The 22,355-nt window shown below is 39.5% G+C and overlaps 1 protein-coding gene across 1 annotated transcript; it reads left to right on the top strand.

The window, feature by feature from the left end:
• Positions 1-3,302: 3,302 nt before the first annotated feature.
• On the top strand, positions 3,303-22,013 carry pik3cd (phosphatidylinositol-4,5-bisphosphate 3-kinase, catalytic subunit delta). Its single transcript, XM_069659860.1, has 23 exons — positions 3,303-3,548; positions 4,485-4,659; positions 5,444-5,672; positions 6,429-6,655; positions 7,030-7,206; positions 8,314-8,469; positions 9,022-9,111; positions 10,184-10,405; positions 12,964-13,060; positions 13,432-13,562; positions 13,653-13,703; positions 13,813-13,980; positions 14,226-14,347; positions 14,428-14,571; positions 14,648-14,747; positions 14,835-15,001; positions 15,554-15,663; positions 15,902-15,980; positions 16,060-16,227; positions 17,742-17,865; positions 19,258-19,403; positions 19,477-19,609; positions 19,700-22,013. Exons 2-23 carry the CDS (start codon positions 4,519-4,521, stop codon positions 19,835-19,837), a joined length of 3,120 nt encoding a protein of 1,039 aa, XP_069515961.1. The 5' UTR covers positions 3,303-3,548; positions 4,485-4,518; the 3' UTR covers positions 19,838-22,013.
• Positions 22,014-22,355: the final 342 nt, after the last annotated feature.

Here is a 22,355-nt window from a genome sequence, read left to right as displayed (position 1 = left end):
GTGTCAACCTTTTCATGGCACCTCAGGCAAACTCAGAACACTAAAGTCATTAGTATCATTTGGATTTAATTTCTGGTGAACACAAATGTAAAAAGCGTTGCTTTTATTTTCATTTAACTTATTTGCATTCATTTTTTTCATTATCTTCTCAACCCAGATGTCATTTCTATCATCTGTTTCTTGAACTGCCACCAAAATATTACACCATAATTGTTTACTGCACAATCAGACCACAGAAAGGGGAGCAATAACAAAAGGAGTATGCAATAAAAAAAGTCACAAAAAACCACAGCGCAAACCTTTTCAAGACTTTTTTTTTTTGTTGTTGCTGTTAGAGTTAAAACAATGCTTCTCCAGGAAGTCAAGACCCCATTCTCTGTCCCCCACAGAGCTGCGGGTAAACCTGAAGACAATAAACAGGTCACACATCTGAAATTCACATGACCAACCTATTAATACATGTATGCTCGCTGTCAGGCGAAACCTATTGTCTTACGTGTTTGATGTTTACCTGCACTGAAAACATTAGTTACTCTGCTGTGTGTTGAAATATCACAACTGGTTTCCACTTCAGGTGTTAACTACAGGTACATTAATCACCACAGTTATACCTGCAGTAAATCCGCAGAAATGATCTATGCTCTGTCGCCCCTATTCAAACAGTGTTCTGGTTCCAATTTAAATTCCTATCAAAATAAAAAAATGTTATCAGCTCAAACTGACCAAAGGTTGACCTCTGCACATTGTTGTTCAGATGAGTATTTTGCTGCTTGTTTAGGGGTGAACGGTGGGAACAGGTTCATACTTTCAGTCTGCAGCTCTGGCCGAAAGTTTCTCTTCTGCACAATCACTTCCTGTTTTCAACAGCTGGTCTGAAGTGCACAGACAAACACGATGTGTTTTTCAAAATATATGAACTGGGTCTGCCAGATCTCATGCGAACATGGCAGTAGCCTCTGAAACGGCATTCAACAGGAAACCAGAGTTTTCAGAAGTTAAGACGACCAAGACTGGGTACACACAAAGGATTAACACCTGCAAACCAAACTGACAATATACAGAGACAAATGTTTGTTTGTTTTTAATCACCTGTGATGTGCTTTGGTAGGACACAGTGTGGCATGAATAGCAAGTCAAATAAAAAAGTACCTATTACATGAATTAGACAGTTAACAGGTGACATTTCACGCTGTAGATGCTGGCCCCTCCATTTCCCCTTTCTACGGTGGTACTACTGTGGTTTATGTTCCACTTCCATGATGGTGGAGTCATTGTGTGCAAATGGTTTTAAAACTAAATAGTCTCTGGTCTTACGGTTACAACATGGAAATGTGAAAAGGGAAGACAGATTTCACATCATGGAGTTTCGGTTAAATTACAGACATCTATCTCTTGACAACTCTAGATAAATAAAGGCTGGGGTAAAATTAAAATTCATAGCAGGTTATTTGCTTATATTTAGGGGGAAATTATTTTTATTTTTTTTGTTTTTTTGTTATTTATTTTTATATGTTGATTAATTTAATTTATATGTTAATTAGTTTACAGACATTTAAACTAATTAAATGTCTGTAATCTTATACTGTGCAATGACGGGTTTCATAATCTTAAATGCACACCAACAAGATGCTCATATCTGAAATGAACCCCCTAATCTTCTTCCTTGCATTAATATTGACCCACTAACGGTCATGTAACGAAAGGCTGGACTTTCTAAAGTGAACCGACATTACCCAGAAACGACAGTAGCTAGAAATAATCTTAACCTCACTCTGACTTAGAAGAATGTTGAAAACTAGGAGAGCCTTCTGGTCTATTTTGGGTCACAGTGCGTTAGACTTTTGAAACTTCCGACATGGTTGAAGGGAAACAAAAGCAGAAGTATGCCTACTTACTGTACTTTATAACTGCATACCAAACATTGTCCATAAATAAATGAAGTAAAAGCCTTTTGATGTGTTTACATTCGACCAACAGTGCAGATCCAACAGGAACCTAACAAAGTTTATTTACTCAAGCACTGTTTTTAAATTTTGTGGTGCTTGTACTTTTCTATTTAAAGAGACTTTATAACATACAGTATATAACAATCTATTCAACTTTATTCCAGCATATAGATAGATTGATATGAAGCATTATTTTAGAACCTGTGATATCGCTGTTGATGCATCAGGAATATTGATTACATTTTTTTTAATATATAATCCTCACAGGGACTATTGTTTTTGTCATTTTATTATATAGTCATTATGTTTGTACTTTTTGCTCTTAATACTTCTGCTCTTTTACATAAGTGGTTTTCAAACAGGACTTTTACTTTAAGCATAGTATTTCTTTCACATTGCCATACTTGTACTCAGGATCTGAGAACTTGTTTAACAACATTCCAAAATCAATATATATATATATATATAGGTAGACGACGCATCTCCACCTGCTCTCACTGTACAAAATTGAAGCCAAAATACCCCCTGTGATGGGCGCTGCCATCTTGGAGCCAGAGTTGCACTGTAGAGATCGGCAGATGGAGCCGCTGTAGCCACTTCAGCTAACCAAAACACACACACTTAACTTACCGGAAACAACAGCAAGGATCCCACATGACGTATTTAACAGCAGAACAGCTCCTTTGTGTTGGTTTGAAGCTTATCTGGAACAGATCGGCTGCAGGAGCCATATTTGTCAACAGAGCTGTCAATCATCCTTTTTACAGCATCAAATAACTAATTAATTAATTAATTAAACTAAACCAGTCAGAAAAGTGAACACTTGGACATAAATCAGCATGATAAGAACTAACTATATTGAAAGAAACCATGTTTGAGAAAACTTTATTTGGCGTCATGTCCCATCTGTTAACATGGAGGAGGTGGGCTTTATGACCAATACTCAGCAGGGGGCGCTCGAAATGTTTTGGCTTCACTTTTAGGCAGCTGTCATGTCGTCAATCTTTTTATACAGTCTATTAAAAAAACGACAATTATTTAGTTGTTAGTTACTGTCAATTAAATGTGAATTGAAAACTGAAAAAATATAAATTTTTGCCTAATTATTAATATACCAATTATTGAAATAGCTGACAATTTGTATTAGCTGTCAACTTAAAGGATTTCTTGGCTTATTGTTACAGCAAAACATGAGCTGCACTTTGCCCCATAAAACGTACCAAACAATCAAACCAACATAGGCCTACATCTATTTTGGAGGGACGGAAGGCGGAAGTTGGAGAGAGAAAAAAAAATCACTTTCACTTCGTGCGAGCTGAAGTTTTGGTGGACGGTCCCTTGGCGCGCGGGGAGCTGTCGAGGCAGAGCGCTCAGTCGGACCTGCTCAGTGCAAAAACATCCCTGCATGAATGACAGCGCAGTTGACCAACGCAGGGAGACCCTTAACTGCTACACATGAGCCGCGGCAGCAACTGCTCCGTCTGAGCTGGATTTACAACACTTCACCTCACTACAAGGAGAGAGACATGCCACCGTTACAGCCTCCATCTTCGCTGTGAGACAAACCATGAAGAGATGACCGATGACTTGTAGAGCTGACAGGCAAGTGTAACGCGAACAGGTTGCTGAGGCTTTTCGCTATGATACACAGTATGAAGTTTTACTCAGAAAGCTAAATATAACTCTTTAAGTCTGGCTGTAGCCTTATGTACACCTTTTAAATCCGTTTCAGTTGCTCATTTCAAAATGTGTCTCATTAACGATGTGTTATAGTATCAGTTTATAGATGCTGCTTGTAAATTCACTCAGCTTTATATTTCGGTTTAAGTCAACCTACATCAGGCAGACAATGCAGCTCACAAAGCACAAGTTTCCTCTTACCAAAATCAATAGCCCAGTGTAGAATTACTTGAACGTAAACTATTGATAATTACACTCAAAATGCACTGTTTGCTTTTTTCAGAGTCAGTTTAATATATTGTCAGGAAGAAGGCAAGGGTCACATTTTAAAGATTTCATAAAAAATTCATTACACAATTCTCAAGACGGTTTCAGTCTGTTAAGGTTTATATAAAATGTTTCTTCACCTAATTTGACCTCAGATTACTGCCTTCTGACGATGATGTACTGTATGAATTAAGTCTGTACACTATAATAAAATGCAATAAACTCCATAGACATGCATAGAAATACGAATTATTTTGCCTTAGTTTGTTTGTATACTTTATACAAATTTATTTATTTATGTGCTTAACTGCATTGAGCAGATGGTGGAGTAAGTAACATACTGCTGTTTCTGAATCATAGTGTCATTCATTAATTCATTCATTTATATATTGCCCACTCTGTATGTGCATTTGATTCCTATCAACAACCATATAAAGATAGATCATTCAGGGTTTTAAGGAAAAGTGTTCATCATATAACACACTGCCCACGTACACATGTTAATAGTGGACATATTAACCTCGGCTGTGCTTCCTGTGTGTGTGTGTGTGTGTGTGTGTGGGGACGGCTGGCTCGTGTTCCGGTGAGCAGCAGAGGAGCTGACGGTAAATGAGAGGCCGTCACCATGCCCCCGGGGAAGTATGGGATGCAGGAGGAATGGGAGAAGGAGGGGGACCAGGGGATCATGATGGACTTCCTGCTGCCGACTGGGATCTTCCTCAAATTCCCTGTGTCACGAAATGACACCATCAAAAGCATCAAAAAAGTAAGTCCACTTCACTTATCTGTATTTACTTTCAAAGATGAGAAAATCCTTACAATATTTTTGAATAAACATTTTATTTGTTATAAGATAACACTGTATTTCTAATAGATTGCAATTGATCGTCTGTGGCACAGCGCTGCAGCTCTGGGGACAACAGCTGCAAACGCTTTTGTTATTTACAATATTTACTTGATACGCTTTTAAGCAAATTGGTTCACTTAATATTTTCTCAGACATTAAACTAATTAAAACATTACACAATCCAAACAATGCGTGCTTGTGCTTCTGATACGTCTAGAAGTTTTTACTCAACTGTTACAGAAGGAGCTTTCCTGCTTGCTACACACGGCCAGCTCTCTACTGAATCAGATCTGCTGTTCAATGTGAATGTGCTGTTTCTATGCCAACAGTTCTGCCACTTGAGGGTGTTTGATTTAGCTGTGTAAAGTAATGATACTCTTGGAAGCTGTTAAGATGATTAAGAGATTAAATGTCTTTGCAAACGGGGTAATTCACAAAGATTCTTACAGAATGTTCAAACACTGCCAGGGTCTTTTTTTTTGCAGAATATGTTACCATTCAGTTTATTAGAGAAACCAGAGAAGTGGCAGATATATTTTTCTTCTTGAAGCAGAACTTTGGTTGACAGATTTGGCTTGATTTTTGAAATGGTAATGACACTGGTTACGGTGTAAAACCGTGCCCGAAGCTTACATTTTATAAACACTCAGGTAATTTAAACAAAGCTCTTAACCTCATCTGTTGCTGTTGTTTCTTGTCTCAGATGGTTTGGAAAAATGCCAGAAGTGAGGCCCTGTTCGGTGCACTGGGGGACCCCGACGCATACGTCTTCACCTGCATCAACCAGACGGCAGAGAGGGAGGAACTGGAAGAGGAATCGAGGCGCATAAACGACGTCCGACCCTTCATGTGTGTTCTGAGACTGGTGGCAAGGGAGGGCGACCGGGTGGAGAAACTCACCAACACCCAAATCAGCTTGTTGATTGGAAAAGGTTTGCAGCATCATCTTTGGTATTGCTGAGCTGTCAAAGTGCTTCAGAGGTTAATTGTTGGTTGGTCGTATTGTTCTGTAGCTATGAGATAAGAGGCGCTTTTTGTCATGTAATTTCTTCTCAGAAGCAGCTGCTCTAGTTCACTAAATCGTTGTCCACAGCAATGCAAACAGAATAACTCATTCATGTATTGAATACAGTAAAGAAATGAAATGAAATGGCTTCATTATTAGGTCTGAAATTGTGTTCATTTTTTCTGTTAGGCTCTAACCAATCAGTAGTTAGTGACATATTCATGTAGGGGACAGATAAGTCGTCATTTTCAGCAAACTAGAGCTTCTGTAACAGTGTCTTTTATACATTTAATTAAAAATATATGTTGTTTTATTTTTAAAAAATCAACCATTTTATAGCAATTTTTCTGCAACCAGACTCTGGTACAGGAAGGTGACTCTAATCCCACATACGGCTCATTTGCTAGGAGCACCTAGCAAATGATCATTAAAATGAATGAAAAATGAACAAAAAAGCTGTTTTTCATCTTCAGTTTTGACTTGATAATATATTTAAAGTTCTTAAATGGGCTTCAGTTAAGTCATTCAGAAAAGCTGTAGTGTAAGTTTCGACTAATAAATGCACGGCCTGTTCTTAGCAAAAGTTTGTGTTACAAAATCTTTCACAATGAGTTAACTATTTCACGCACTGTGCGCTTGCATTGTTTTCACGTTTTAACCTTACTATTATTATTTTATTTAGGTCTGCATGAGTTTGAAGCCCAGAAGAACCACGAGGTGAACGAGTTTCGGACTAAGATGCGTGCGTTTTGCGAAGAGAAGGCTCTGGAGCGGCAGATGTTGCCATGGCAGCAGTGGATGGAATACAGCTTCCCGTGTGACCTGGAGCCGTGCTGCTCTCTGCCTGCGAGCATGAAGTCAAAACAAAACAAGAAGATATTCATTAATGTCAAGTTTGAGGCCAGTGATGTGAGTTGAAATGCTATTGTTTCATGTTTTATGCAATGAGTGCAAGGGCGAGGAAATTTTATGAGTCACGTTTAAAAAGGTGGTTAAGGCAAATAACATAAAAATGTGATGTTATGACTGAGCAGCAGAACGGTGACTTGTGAAGATCACATCAGCTTTGATTGGAAAAAGTGTGGTTCCACCTTGTGTTGACAAATTTTGGAGGAAGGTTTTAAGTAAATGTGAGCAGGTTTGGAAATCCCCCTCCCACACCCAAAATACCATCTTTAAAACTTCACTAGAGAACAACATCCACAGACACAAAGCAACATTTTCAATAATTTTCTCTAAAGCTAGCACCTTTAATAATGTTCCGTTCTCTTTGACTGTCACAGGAAAGCTTCATGTTGCAGCAGGACCCTCAGGACCTCCCTATGGCTCTGGTGAGGAGCGCCCTGAAGAAGAAGGCCACCGTGTTTCGCTCAATGCGACAGGAGCCTGAGGACTACACCTTACAGGTCAACGGGAGGTGGGAGTTCATCTACGGGAAACAACCTCTGTGCCAGTTCAAAGTGAGTAGGAGCAAAAATTGAGTTAATGAGTGGAGCCTTTTTTGTGTGTATTAAATTCAGCATATTTTAATGTTTCGCTCATCTTGTATTGTTTCACCAGTCACCAACAGTGACAGTGCGACCATTCAAAAGCTGAATTCTGCTCTCATTAGACATTAAAATCTTCTCCCACCGTGTCTTTCCTAGGCTCCCACACACCACATGTGACTTTTTTCCAACAGTTGCTTTGTTTTTGTCGTTACGCTGTGACTCAGAGTGGGTGGGCAACTTGATGAACTGCTGTTAGGTTCTCGAGGACCTCCCTAATTACTGGACCTCTCATGTTGAGACTCAATGTTTGAGGACACAGATGTTTTTTTTCGGGTTCAACCCAAGTTAGGAACTTTCTCTCTTTCCCCCAGTTTGGACTTTCAAATAATCTTCCAGCCAATTTCTGATTAAATCTCCCTTTATCTTCATTACATAGTTTTTCCGAAATGAATTGACTCACTAGTGATGGATTCTTTCAGATGCGTTTTATACCTGAAATTAATTTATGATTTTAAATTAATCAATTATACCATCATTTAGGAAACACTTATTCAAATATGCTAATTTTGCATGATCCAGATACATCTGACTTTCACATAAAAAACTCAGACTCAGTCAAGACAGCGTACTACAAATAAACAAGCCCAACAATAGTTAACACTGTTTATAGTGTCTAGATCTTTCTTCTCCTTCTCAGTTCTTTTCTCTGTGGATTCATTTCTGTTTTATTTGTCTGCTTGCTGTCTGAGAGTCTTGCAAACAATAGCTGAAATGATTGTCAGATCAGGATTGGGTTGAGTCAGGCTTTAGTGACAGGAGACTCCAGTGTTGATTTTGAAACTCCAGCTACCTGCAGGGGTGACTCATATCAGTCTAGCAGCCCTGCAGAAAGGAACTGCTCCCATCCACACATAATGAGATTTCAGCTGCATTAACCTACAGCAAATGAACAGCCTGCAGGAGTTAACCAGCGCTATCAGAAGAACACTGGGAAATATCTGTGGGTGAACGGACTGATGGCTGTACCAGTAAACCCCTCCTGTTGTCTCTTTATCCCCATGTTTTTTTCCCTCCCAGTACATTTTCTGGTGTTTGAGAAATGGCCAAAACCCTCATCTAACCATGGTGCACCACTCCACCATCAGCAAATATCAGGAGGAGCAGGCCAGGATGTGCAGCCAGGTATACAAGAGCCGCTCCTCGTCCAGACCTCCTCCTCTGCCCCTGAAGAAGGTGAGAAGTTAGCGGAGGGCTGTACTTCATTAACAGAGCAAAATACTCTCTCTCACTCTCTCCATTACAGTCCTCTGCCAGACGACGGTGGACTTTGGCACTGTTAAAACATGCTGTGCAAAACACTGTTTATAATTTACACTTGACACCTTTGCATGCATTAACTGTAGTTGAGCATTGAGTATTTATACCCACTTTGAAACTGCACAGGCAAAATGAGAGTTATTGCATTTTTTAAGCTAAGTAATCCAAAACAAGTCAAAGGTTTGAGCACTAAATAACAATAAAATGTTAAATAACAATAAAATCACTTAGTTAAGGCACCTTTTGGATTCATTGTTTGTTTTTTGTTTTTTTTTCAGGTTAAGAGTTTGTTCCTCTTTCTCGCTTTATTTTGAAAGTGTTCATTGTTGTGTGTCTTGTTGCCAAACAGGAAGTTGTAGCAACCGTCTCATTACTTACAACTACAGTGGAAGCTATGAATTCCGTTTTATTGTAAAGACTTAGAAGGAAATTAAATAACTCCTGTCCTCTCCTGACTCCTCTCTACAGCAGAACACCTCCTCTCTGTGGTCCATCAATGAGCCGTTCTACATTCACCTGATGGCGGGCAGCCGAGTCAATGCAGACGAAGGAATGAAGGTTGGTGTGGTTTTGTGTGAGTTTTTCTCTCTCTTTGCAGCTCAATGAAGGGCTGCATTCACTTGTTTACCAATGTCTCAATTTCAGTTGTAGAAATAGCAGGGGTTGACATGTAAATGACAGGAGGGTCACATGGTGCAGACCACACGTTTCCCATAATTCATCAAGGCGGTTGGTTAAAACTTCAAAACAGGAAGTGGGGAGGGCCCTATCTGATTTTTACGTCTTATTGTGAGGCCTAGATTCTAAGAAAGAAGATAGACTTCATGGTGTCGCTCCCTCTCTCGCTTTCAGTGCACTTCTTTTTTTGAAAGCGGTGCACGTGTTCTGTTACTATTGCAGGCAGGCCCTAACCTATGTTGAAATTTAACGTGTGGCAGTTTGTTAAAATCGCAATGTTTGCCTGCAAGTGAGGGGAAAAGCAGACAATAATACCACATCATAATATTCTCTTTTTTCCAGTGTCACATTTTTTCCTTTCAACTAATTTGACAAACAATATGAGTGCACACACACACACACACACACACATATAAACTTTGTTAATGTGTGTGTGTTTGTGATTCAGCCTCTAACTAACTACATTACTCTTTAGATGTGTTATTAAGTGCAAGTGCACTTCCGGCAGCTGCCTTAGAGCACATTATGACTAATGACAAATTTCTCCTGTCCCATAATTATCAGTCATGTCTGCAGTTGGCAGACAAATATTTGATTTCAAACCCCAGGGGAGAATAGCCACTCATATATTTTGTAAATATACATCCAGACTTGATTTGCCAAAAGGCAAGAACTTTCCTGTATTGAATTTTGACTTTTAGGGTTGTTTATCATTTTTGACACACCCTGCATAGCATTAAAAATGGAAGGTGACCCTCCTAAAGTACATTATGAATGTGTAGACCTGTTGACTAATTGCCTGAATGACACAGGAAACTCTGAATCATCTTGTAAAGCCTGTAAATCCTCCACAAACAATCACCCTCGCGTAAGTGTTAAACCCTTCAGCTTCCAAACCACACATTATGCCTCCATCTAATCACTTCTGTGCATTTGTGTGTTCCCCCTCCAGCTTGTGGTGCAGGCCGGTCTGTTCCATGGCAGCGAACTGCTCTGCAAGGTGGTTTCGAGCTCGGAGGTGGCGGTGTCCTCCGAGCCCCTGTGGGACCAGAAGCTGGAGTTTGACATCAACGTGGCAGACCTGCCTCGCATGAGCCGCCTGTGCTTTGCGCTCTACGCTGTCATTGAGAAAGCCAAGAAACCCCGTGGCACTAAAAAGAAGAACAAGAAAGCGGTGAGTCCCTCAGAATTGTTTTTAAGGCCTGAGTGTAAATCTTATCATTGAGCAGGCAAGTGTTCGGGCTGGTGGGTGTGAAGTTGTTAGCAAGCACAAACAGATCTGTTTCCTCTCTAGTGTGTAGCATGCGTAGTGTGGGTGTGTTTTGCTGCTCGTCTGGTGTGTTCAGTGACAAGGCTGCGGTTAGCATTTCATCCGCTTCAGCTCTTTTATCTCTACATCACCCAGAGGAAGGAAGGACTTGGGAAACATTTTCTAGAAATTCTAAATTCATCTTCGCAGTCGCCATTCGTATTTTCAGAACTTCCCACCACTTCGTATGTCACCTTTAAATATACTCCTTTTCTCTGAGACCTGCACTCGGGACAGTTAACAGAAGCTGCTGTAAAAGTAGGGTGACTTTATTAAGTCAAACATTTTTGCTGTGCAGTGATGCTGCCAGACCACATATGAAATTCTTTATTTTGTGCATTATTTAGATGCAGATATGCAGATCGCACTCTTTCTGTGCAAGACTGCATAAAGAGGGTAACATCTATGTTAAAATAGAATCATTTATATGAATGTTATATAAATTATAACAGATGAAGAATGAAGTCATGTGGCACCCAAGTTATTACAAGTAAGGCTGATTTTTATCAGACAAATATGCACAGAAGCAGATCTGAACAAGACGGTCCGGTCTATCTTCAGCTCTTCTATATAATAATAAATAAAATTATCTTTAGAAAAAAGATGGTCTAGTCCAAGATAATGTCATATCACATTTGTAAAATGCACTGATCACCAGAGTTCAAAGCACCAGTGTTAACGTGTCTTTTTGAACATTAATACACTTTCTACATTTAAAACATTAGAAGCTTTAAAGCAATTTTCATTTAAATAAATGTCTGTTAAGTCACTATCCATTGCTGATTGAGGTAACCATCACCCAGCAGTGGTTGGTCTGCCAGAGAGGGTAGGCGGAGCTAAGCGGCTGCTTTTTCCGGTCTCTGCAAGCATTGCGAGTAAACAGTAATCTACTATGGGTGAACAAACAAAGAAAAGATCGATGACTACAGATACAACTTCAAAAATAAGTAAAAAACCAAAGAAAAAGAAACAAATTTGACGCTCAGATGAAGGCAAACAGTCGAAAAAGGAAAGCGACTGTCAGCGAGGAAAATCAAGCGTTACAATTTGAGCCAACCGTGCACGTCACACATGCAACACTGTTTGGATTTCTGGGAAGTGTCCTCCTATGTATCGCCATAGGTACCGCCAAAGAGAACGAAACTGAGAACTTCGAGATTACTACTTTATGACTCAATAGTGGACTGACAAAAAATGCATCTGCCGATATAATCAGTTTTATTTCATTTTAAATGTATTATCTTTGAACTGTTTATTGAACAAAAGAAGCAGTTTGAAGATTTCGTCTTGGATGAAGTCATAGACAACATTATTAAAGCTCCTGTGAGGAGTTTTTCACTGGTTATGAAACAGGGTGAAATTAATTCTGATGACTCTGTATGACCTACAAAAACAAACCAAACCATATTTAGTTATTTTTAATGCCTGAAACAGCTGGCGGGGGGTAGGTGTCAGACGAAGCGATTGACTGCATGTTGCCTTTTTCCAGGGCAAACATTTAAAGTGAGTGATATATATGACTGTTCAAGAAAGCAGAATGAGATTTTCTGTTAAAAAAAAAGACCACTTAAACATGTACAGGACAAAATCGGCAAAGAGACAAGAGGTGCAGCTTTGTCCACAGAGGGCGCCAAAATCAACACAAACCCAAAGTTCCTCACAGCAGCTTTAATCAAATTATTTAGATACATAAACAGTAAAGGATTATAGTAGGTTGCTGCCCTTATTACATTTTATATATAAATAAATAGGCAACTTCCTAACACTATTAGTAAACCACATAACAAGAATAACAATCCTATTACTATTCAATATTATTCAAATGTCCTGTTTTAAGCACGAAATTACAGTAACAGGAAGACTACAGACTGGAAATAGCCTTTCAAACACCAACTCACTCACTCACTGACAAATACAGTAAACAGCATCAAATTCTGCAGCCACACTTGTTTTGAAGTGTTGCAGCGGCTGTGGGTAACATGCTGTGGAAGTCCGCCCAACCCAGGTGGGTTTCTGGGCATCAAGGCCACTTCTGCTTTTTGAGCCACTTCTCTCTTCTTTTGCCTGGAAGAGAAGTCCTACAGACAGACGGCAGGAAGACTGACGGAAGTTGAGCTATTCTAGCTGCGGTTTTGAATATCGTCTCTTTTTTTAGTTGGGTGCATTCAGTCTAAATGTGTTGGTTTCATCTTGTTAGACCTCTGCCTGGATGTTATTTGCATTTATGCTGCTTTCCCTTCTAATGGTATCCTTAATACTCATCCATTTATGTTCATTCTAACATAAATTCATTTGACTCTTATTGTAAATTTGACTGAAAATGAGACTCATTTTCTGTGTCCCCTCTTTTGCTTTCTTGTACTGCTTGCAGTAGGTCCTTAAAGCGTAACAACAAACCTAACCCTCCCTGTCCCTCTCCTCAGGACTGTCCGATAGCCTGGGTGAACACCATGGTGTTCGACTACAAGGACCAGCTGAAGACCGGGGAGTTCCTCCTGTCGACTTGGCCATCTGTTCCCGGTACTTTCAGCCTCTTCTAACATCTCCTCCTTTTCAAAAACACCTCCCATGTTAACAGCCTCCTCCACAACGCCTGGCAGCCAACCGTGAGGGCTGAAATAACCAGAGTGTCATGTGGTGCCGTTACAACCCCACGTATTCACACATAATGTGTTTGGTGATGCACAAACGAGCCTTTTTACCTTGTGAAATGTTTTTTTGTGGTAAAAATGCTGCAAATTAGAGTTAAGTGTTTATTCACTGTGGCTGTAACATAATCCTTTTACTCACGGTCATATTTAAAGATACAGGAGTGATTCAAAGATGTACTCACTAGGTTGATTAAAGCATCCACAAAATGGCACAGTTCAAATACAACATTATTATCACAGATGACAAAGGGGACCTGTTGAATCCAATGGGAACTGTGGAGAAGAACCCCAACGTGGACAGCGCTGCAGGGCTTCTCATTCGCTTCTACAACATCCGGCCACATCCTCTCTATTACCCTCCGCTTGAAAAGGTATTTATTTACAGCAGGCTATAGTTGAGTACATACTGTAACTTAAATTTGTACTAAAGTCAGCAAAAAATAATCCACTTCTGTTTTCAGATCAGTGATGTGGAAAAGAATGGGGATGTGAGTTCTATGACCAAAGAAGAGGTAAGACATCTTAAAGTTCTCACACAGCTCAGCTTCAAATTCAGCAATTGTTTCTTGCTGACCACACAATTTAATTGCTCTGTTTTTTGGGTCACTTTGCTCTCTGCAGTACATGAAACTCAAAGAAATCATGGATAACAAAAACTACACCGAGTTTTTCGAGGACGAGAAGGAGCTCTTGTGGAATCTTCGTACAGACGTGCGCGATTGTTTCCCTGAGAGTCTGTCCAAGCTGCTCCTCATCACCAAGTGGAATAAGCGTGAGGATGTCATGCAGGTACTTAACGAGAATTTCTTCACTATGAACAATTTTGTTTTTATCAGGTCTTTGTATAAAGGTGTTCAATATTTTTCAAACACACAAAACAAACCAAAATAGATGATCTTACATTGTGTTAGTCATGCTAGTGCTAATGCTTGAGCTAAATGCTAAAGTCAGCATGCTAACATGGAATGCACGGTAACTACGCTAACATGATGTTTAGCAGAGATTTTAAAAAATGATTGTTTGATTCTCCTCAGATGGTGAGTTTGTTGAGGAACTGGCCCGACCTCCCTGCCATCCATGCCTTGGAGCTCTTAGACTACAGTTTTCCCGACCCAGCGGTCCGATCTTTTACCATCAGATGCCTCCGGAAGCTCAGGTACACACACATCCTATTTCATGTCTTTCACACATTTCAAGTGTTACATCTTTTATAGAACATTTATTATCTGCACACAGTGATGGTGAGCTGCTGCAGTACTTAATCCAGCTGGTCCAGGTCCTGAAGTATGAGTCCTATCTGGACTGCGACCTCACTACCTTCCTGCTAGAGAGGGCGCTGTCCAACATGAGGATAGGACACTTTCTGTTTTGGCATCTCAGGTGAGACACAAGGAGAAACAAGCTATAAAGCAAGCATCTGAAAGCTTTTGTCTGACCTGTGAAATTTTCTGTGAAGGTCAGAGATTCATGTTGCGTCCGTGAGTTTGCGTTTTGGCCTGATTTTGGAGTCCTACTGCAGAGGAAACATCCACCACATCAAGCTGTTAACCAAACAGGTAATCTTACACACTTTTATACTTCAATCTCTGAATGCATGCATTTGTTTTGTACCAAATCCCGGCCTCTCTTAAACTTCCCAACAGAACGAGGCTCTAGGCAAAATGAAGGCCCTGAGTGACTTTGTCAAATCAGGCTCCCAAAAGATGACAGTGGATGACCTGAAGCTGTGCATCAGACAGGAGTCTTACCTGGAGGCCCTGTCAGACCTGCTGTCACCGCTCAACCCCTGCGTCATCCTCGCTGAGATCTGGTTAGTGCCAGACACACACTAACACACAAACACACAGAACAAATTACATTTTTTTTACTTTGTAATTTGATTTTTAGGGGCAGTTTGGTCCCTTTTATGGGTTTTCAGGATTACAAAATAATACATTTAAGTTGCATATTGACAAATACACCTTGAGTTGCTAGAGCACCAGTAGGCTTTGTTTTTTAGTGAATTATACAGTATGCCATCTTACACTTACCTCTAACTGCAAAACCCTTTCAGATGAGGATTGAGCCATCTTCTACTCTGTCACCAACCTCTTCTTCTTTATCTCCTTGAGAAGTGTTTTTTCTCTTGATATTAGCTCTTAGCTTGTTAGCCTTTGACAAAGTTGTCCATTTTCTTACATGGGCTCACAAGGGACAATATTCACTGATGCATGAATATTAAACTAGTCAATACGTAAAATGTCACCAGGGTGAAAGAAAGGAATCTTTTCTCAATTTCTAAGTGTATTTGTCCTCAGTCTTTTGACCATGGCACAGTTCTAAAGATCTTGTGTTTACAATGAGTGTGTTTTTGATGTTACAGTGCAGATAAGTGCAGATTCATGGATTCCAAGATGAAGCCGCTCTGGCTGATGTATAAGAACCCCTGCGCGCAAGGGGACATGGTGGGCATCATCTTCAAGAAAGGAGATGGTGAGACACAAGAAAACACACTCATCCAGTAATGACTTGTATACAGGAACCACACAGTGCACAAAAGGAATACACAGAAGGTTTAAGATACAGGAAATTAAGATGCAGGTTTTTTAAGGGACTTCCCCTAAATTCAAAAAGCACTGGGGTAAAAGCGAGCATGAAATCTGAGGCATCACTTCTGTTCCGAGAATGAAATGTTTTTTTTACTTTCTCAAATTTCCCTTATCACCTTCAGATCTTCGACAAGACATGTTGACCCTCCAGATGATTCAGCTCATGGAGAACCTATGGAAGAAAGAAGGCCTCGACCTCAGGTACAGTAGGAGCAGTTGATTTAATATTACACAAAAAGCTCCTCATCCTCATACTAATATTTTCATCCTACACTCTCAGGATGATCCCATACGGATGCCTGTCTACTGGGAACAAGTCGGGACTCATTGAGGTGGTGAAGAACTCAGACACCATCGCCAACATCCAGCGGAACAGCAGTAACAGTGCCGCTACCGCTGCCTTCAACAAGGAAACTCTGCTCAACTGGCTCAAATCAAAGAATCCAGAGTGAGTATGATGAACAACTTCGAAACAAAGGACACTATTGGAAGTGTTAAAATGACCCTCTCTCTGTAGATACCCTCTCTTACCCCAGAACCCTGCTGAGTCCATTATATGCACACCAAGCGGACATAAAAGTTCTATTTGGACCCCTGAAAGCCACCCAAATGACATTTTCCCCAGTATCTTTCCTTTACCTTTTTGTGGGTGTTTTTTTTTGTCATGTTTGTACAGTAGCATTATTGATTAACATTGCAGTGCATACCTGAAACGTAGCAACTAGCTGCAGCCTTTAAAACAGATCCACAGACATAAAACAAGTGTAAAGTTTTAAATCTGTGGGGAAAAAAACATTCTGTACTTGCTGAAGTTTTAAAATTTAAATTCGTCATTGACACTTCAAAGGTGCCTTTGCCTGATGTTTCTAAGTCTATTTCCTGTTTGTACAAAATGATGGAGTATGCCTTTTTTTTGTAAACAACTACAACACTGTGTATGTGTCAGAGTGCATCACAACGTGTGTGAAAAAAAATACCGCAAGATTGCAGCAGCTGCAGTATTTTATTATTGTTTGGAACAGCAATGGTGTGCAATGGTGTGAAATCTTTTACATCTGCTGGCTCTATTTTGAACGTTTTTGGTATCGTTTGTCCAACTTTTCTTGAACAGCCCATATTTGGAATTCATAACAAGTATAAGGAATAAAAATATGTTCTTAAACACACTTAAATGTTGTGGTATGCACATGCAAGTACATTCAAATTGTTTATTAATGTATTTCTCTTGCACTTTAATCAAATAGATAAGAAATTACAATAGAATAATATAATAAAAGTAAAATTGTGTTATTTCACTTCAACTCAAGGAAAGAGTCTTTTTTTCTTGACTGTAATGAGAATTTTTTTTTTCCAACTAGCACTGGAGCATCTAAATTTTCTTTGATAATCCTCTCTGGTTGTCTTTGCGTGTTTTGAATTGTTTACTTCAAAGTATTTATTGTGCGCAGTGTTTTAAAACGGTGACAGAGCAACACAAAGTGCATAGGCGAGTACAACTTCAGCAACATTAAATGAGAGTAGATTTTTATTTGGTGCCAGACAGTCTGAAGGTCTTGTCTATTCTAAAAGCTCCTCGGAGAGAGAGAAGCATTCAACGTAATGAATAAGCCTTTGTACGTCACATTGGCAAGACGGGCCCAGCTGAGTGCACGACAGAACAGAAAGGTAATTAGCTTGAAATGCAGCAGCGGCCAAAACGGAGCGGAGAAAATTAGTAAAAGGTTGACACTGTGCACGTCTAGACGGGGGAAAGGAAGTGATGGTCAATCATTAATCCACAAAAGGAATTCTTCTGTGAATATTTCATATGGCAGTGCGGCAATACTGCCTCAGGGGCGTGTGTGTGTGTGTGTGTGTGAATAGCAGTAACGTAGATTATACGATAAAATATAAGAGTAGTGTAAATAAACTGTAAGAACAAAACCTAACCATGCTTTGCTTCTTGTTTCTCTTTTCTGCCAGGGACAAACTTGATCAAGCAATAGAAGAGTTCACACTGTCCTGTGCTGGCTACTGTGTAGCTACTTACGTTTTGGGCATTGGAGATCGTCACAACGACAACATCATGATCAGGGAAACAGGACAGGTATTGTGATATTGTCCATTACAGAAACTCATTATAACCTTGAAATCTGCCCAAAGGAGGCTGTTAGACAGCAAGTACTTCGCTGACGTTGCCAAATCAATAGTCCAGTACTTTTTAGTCCTCAATGTCTGAAAAAAAAAATTATACTTCCTCTTTAAAGTAATAATCTCAAAGATTTTCTTGTAAATAAATGTCTGTTAAGTCACTATCTATCGCTGAATGAGGTAACACAATGGTGAGTGAGCCCATGGCCCACTGATGAAAGCCTTTGCATTTGCAGTATATAGTATTAGTATGGACTGGGTGTCTGTGGCAACATTTGCGTGAAAAAATCACAAGTGGCGCCCAGTTAGTGACGCGTTTTCCATCACCCAGCACTGATTGGTCTGCCAGAGAGGGTAGGTGGAGCTAAGCGGCTGCTTTTCCGCCCTCTGCAAGTGTTGCAAGTAAACAGTAATCTACTATTGCTAAACAAACAAAGAAAAGATCGATGACTACAGATACAACTTCAAAAATAAGTGAAAATACAAAGAAAAAGAAACAAATTCGACGCTCAGCTGAAGGCAAACAGTCTAAAAAGGAAAACAAGTACAGTTTGTTACAACCATGACAAATGCCCCTGTCCTACCTAAATTTTGCGTGTTTACGCAGGTTTTTCAGACCTGGGATGACCCGCTTATAAATGCAGATTGTCTCCGTTCCCATTGTCAGTGGAGTATACTCCTGTCTCTTTTCTGCGTCACCGTCTGATGTCACAAACGCTCCCAAAACAGGGTTAGTAAACAGTGACAATGTCATGGTGGTTAGGTCTTTATTGTATCTATCACTCAGTCAGTCTGTGTATCAGGCAGAATTTTATTAGATCAGATCAGATTAGCGTGTCAACATGGCTTTTGTGTTCCCATCATTGCTGATCGGAGCCGAGGAGATAATTACCTGGGTCTACTGCAGAGTCATTTGACCCAGGTCTGAATGCCGATTGTAACCTTTCCTATTCAGAGAAAAAGCCGGGTGTTAGAGGGTGTTAGTGGGTTTTTTGTTCAGTGGGAAAGCAGCTAAAGGGAGCCAGCCGTAGATGTCTGGTTAAATCAGAAAGTGTCCAATTACTGTTTACCGCCAAATGTGCCACCAAAGAGAACGAAACTGAAAATCTTCAAGACAACATCTTTAAAGATAATACTTATTCGCATATTAACAAAACCCACAAAATGTATAATACGTAGATATAATTTTTTTATTTCATTCAGATAAATAAATAAGTCAGATTAGATGGTATTTTGGAGTGAAATCCCTCAGGTCACTCTTTACTTCAGTTCGCCTTCAAGTGTGACTGTGGTCACTGATTCAGAACAAATTCACAACCCAGAGGTCATTCTCACCTTTGCTCCTCAGCTGTTCCACATTGACTTCGGGCATTTCCTGGGCAATTTCAAGCGGAAACTTGGGATCAACAGGGAGCGTGTGCCTTTTATCCTGACTTATGACTTTGTCCATGTGATCCAACAAGGAAAGACGAACAACAGCGAGAAGTTCGAGAGGTAAAACATTTTTAACATCAGTCTCATCATGATTTTTATTACAGTGGACTGATCATTGCATCCATGTTTTCAGGTTCAGGGAGTACTGTGAGCGGGCCTATAAGATCTTGTGTCGGAACGGAACGCTGTTCGTCAACCTCTTTGCTATGATGAAGGCAGCAGGACTGCCGGAGCTTACCTCCTTTAAAGACATCCAGTATCTTAAGGTATGAGACCATTATGATATTGCTGCCAGGCTGCAGATGATGATGATGAGGATAATAACAATGTTGGTCTTGGTTTCTTTTTTTTAAAAGGACTCCTTAGCTTTGGGCAAAACAGAAGAGGAGGCATTGAAGAATTTCAAAGTAAAGTTCAACGAAGCTCTGCGGGAGAGCTGGAAGACGAAGGTCAACTGGATGATGCACTCTTTGGCCAAAGATAACAGACCATGAGGAACACTGCACCGAGGTAACCTGAGGAGTGACCAAAAATATGGATCTTAACTTATGGAGATAAAAGGGAAGAAAACACAAATATTTTATTTTATTGATAGCATTCAAAGAGACTCAGTAAATGTTTACATCTCACTGGCCTGCCTGTGGAAATGAACGACTAAGTGGATGCATTCAAAGACATTGAGATTATCATGGAATATAATATCAGCACAGGTATTTTCACAATGAAGAAAATCCATCACATCTGTCTCACATCAAACAATGGAATGCCTTTTTCATAGCACATAACAACAAATGATGAATAATGCTTTTTGATGTGCTAAAATTGCAACTTGAAAACCACCTGCTCCTGCAAAAGTGTCTTGAATCAATAAAACAGGAACAGAAACTAAAAGTTTAACTCACCGACTGCATTACCTGAGAGGGTGCAAACTGCAAACACACTTTATGACGACCTTAGACGACCCTGTTCAGTCACGGAGTACAATAACAGGGAAGCAGTTTCACCTCAAGCCTTTTGTATGGTTTACAACCCTCAGTGGCTGTGTCATTTCCTCTCATTTCAACTGCCTCCTAGCATTTGTGTTTAGTTTTTTATTGTGTTTTATTTAATTTGGTAGCTCTGAAGTACTTGTACAAAGACATGAAGGATATTTCAAACATGTTGTGTTTTACTGCTGTTTCACTTGTTTATGTGTTATATTGCCTAGAAGTACAGTTTGTTGCCTTTGGAGTGCCAGTAGACAGGAAGCATTGTAATATTTACAATCTATTGTAAGAGGAGAAAATAACTTTAAATGGGAACTTTATTTTGATAGCATCACTGAGTGCCAGACTCAGACTCGCCAGACTTATTCACACATAAGATCTTGTTTTTTTTATCTATAGAAGAACTTTTTAAAAAGGACAAGCTGCAGTTTTACAGGATCAAAACAATAACTTTTAAGAGGCTCTGGTTGGGGAATTAATTTAACATTTGGCCAGAGCCAGGCTAGCAGTTTCCCTCTGTTTCCAGTCTTTATGCTCAGCTAAGCTAACTGTCTCCTGGCCCCCATCCAATACTAAAATAGACATATATGTGAACCTTTTCACTTTCTTCCTGGCTTACTCTCAGCAAGCAGGTAGTAAAGTGTATTTCCAAAAATGTCAAACTATTTCTTTAATGAGAACTAGACTGAACAAATGAAAAAGCAAGGCTCCCCAGCTTAGATATCCCATAAATGTTTCGTCAAAAGATTAGACAAAATATTGCATAAATGAGGCATTACGATCCAAATAAGAATCTGTGGAGCCATAGACTTGTGGTTGTGTTTCTCAAATGAGGTACTGTAAACATGGCCCTTTTGAAAGTGTCACTCTGGACTGTGTGTATTATCTCAGATAATGCAGTAAGTTTGTGTGAATGTGTATCTTCCTGTGTTATTTTCTGATATTTAAGTTATGCACTGTGTACTTTCAATTGCATTTTTGAACTGATGTGCCAGGTGCCGTGAAGGAGATTTCATGCTTGGTGTGTTAAACACCCCTATGCTTTGACAAATCTAATGCTGTGCAAAATTGTCTGTTAAAGTGTGTGTATGTCTGCTGCAGGATTTATTTATGGTGTGTGCTGACATGCTCAATATCTTGCTCTCATTCCTGGAAAGAAGATTATATGCTTTTCAGTTAGCAGTTAAAATATTCTCTATCGTTTGTATGAGTTTCTGTACAATGGTGACTTTTACGGAAGAGCAAGTGTAGCTGTAGATTACACAGCAAGAAGACTGAAAAGCTACTGAAAAGCTACTGAAATATTCTCTGTGGCATAGACTTGAATTATGGCTCATCAGTGTCTCTCAATACAGGTTCTGTTGAGCACTGCTGTTTTAAGCCAGAAAAATAATGTGCTGAGTTTATCAGCTACTTTGCAAGTTATATATATAAATATACAGCTGTTGCCTTTGGAATTAATTGTAGTCAATGAACTGTTTCAAATTGTACAAATGTTTTACAGCTGAGGCTGTATTTTCATGTGTGTAGCTAAAAGAGATAAATTATTGTATCAACTTAGGTCTGATTTCGACCGATCCTTTACCTGCATCCTGTTTTTACATTTGCTTCACTTGCTGTTGGGAGAAAAAACATTCTCAATAAACAGTTTGCAACAGCAGAGTGCAACTGAGACCTTCTAGGATCCAAGCCATATGTTTTTTTTAATATTTTAGCTTAAGAAGATTATCATGGATGGCGGCCAAAGCCATCAAAGTCACCTGGCGTTTCCATTTTTTCCTGAATAACACCCAATATTTTAGAGAAATGGTCCCCTGCACAGGTCTGTTTGAGTTCACACTTGACACATGCTGTGTGTACTGTATAACACTGATTGTAATTGGTGGTTTTATTGATCACAGAACCATATAATCATAATACAAACATGTTGTCCACACAAGTAAGCATACTGTATCTTGATGTTTAGTTTAGACAACATACATTTATAGATATGTTTATATTTTTTACACATATATTTACTCAACAT

The sequence above is a fragment of the Semicossyphus pulcher genome, unplaced genomic scaffold, assembly GCF_022749685.1.
Source record: "Semicossyphus pulcher isolate SPU_LCO1_2020_fin unplaced genomic scaffold, fSemPul1.0.p SCAF_13, whole genome shotgun sequence".
In the NCBI taxonomy this organism is placed as follows: Eukaryota; Metazoa; Chordata; class Actinopteri; order Labriformes; family Labridae; genus Semicossyphus; species Semicossyphus pulcher.
The sequence above is the reverse complement of the archived record's forward strand: the minus strand, read 5'-3'. Positions and strand labels throughout refer to the sequence as shown.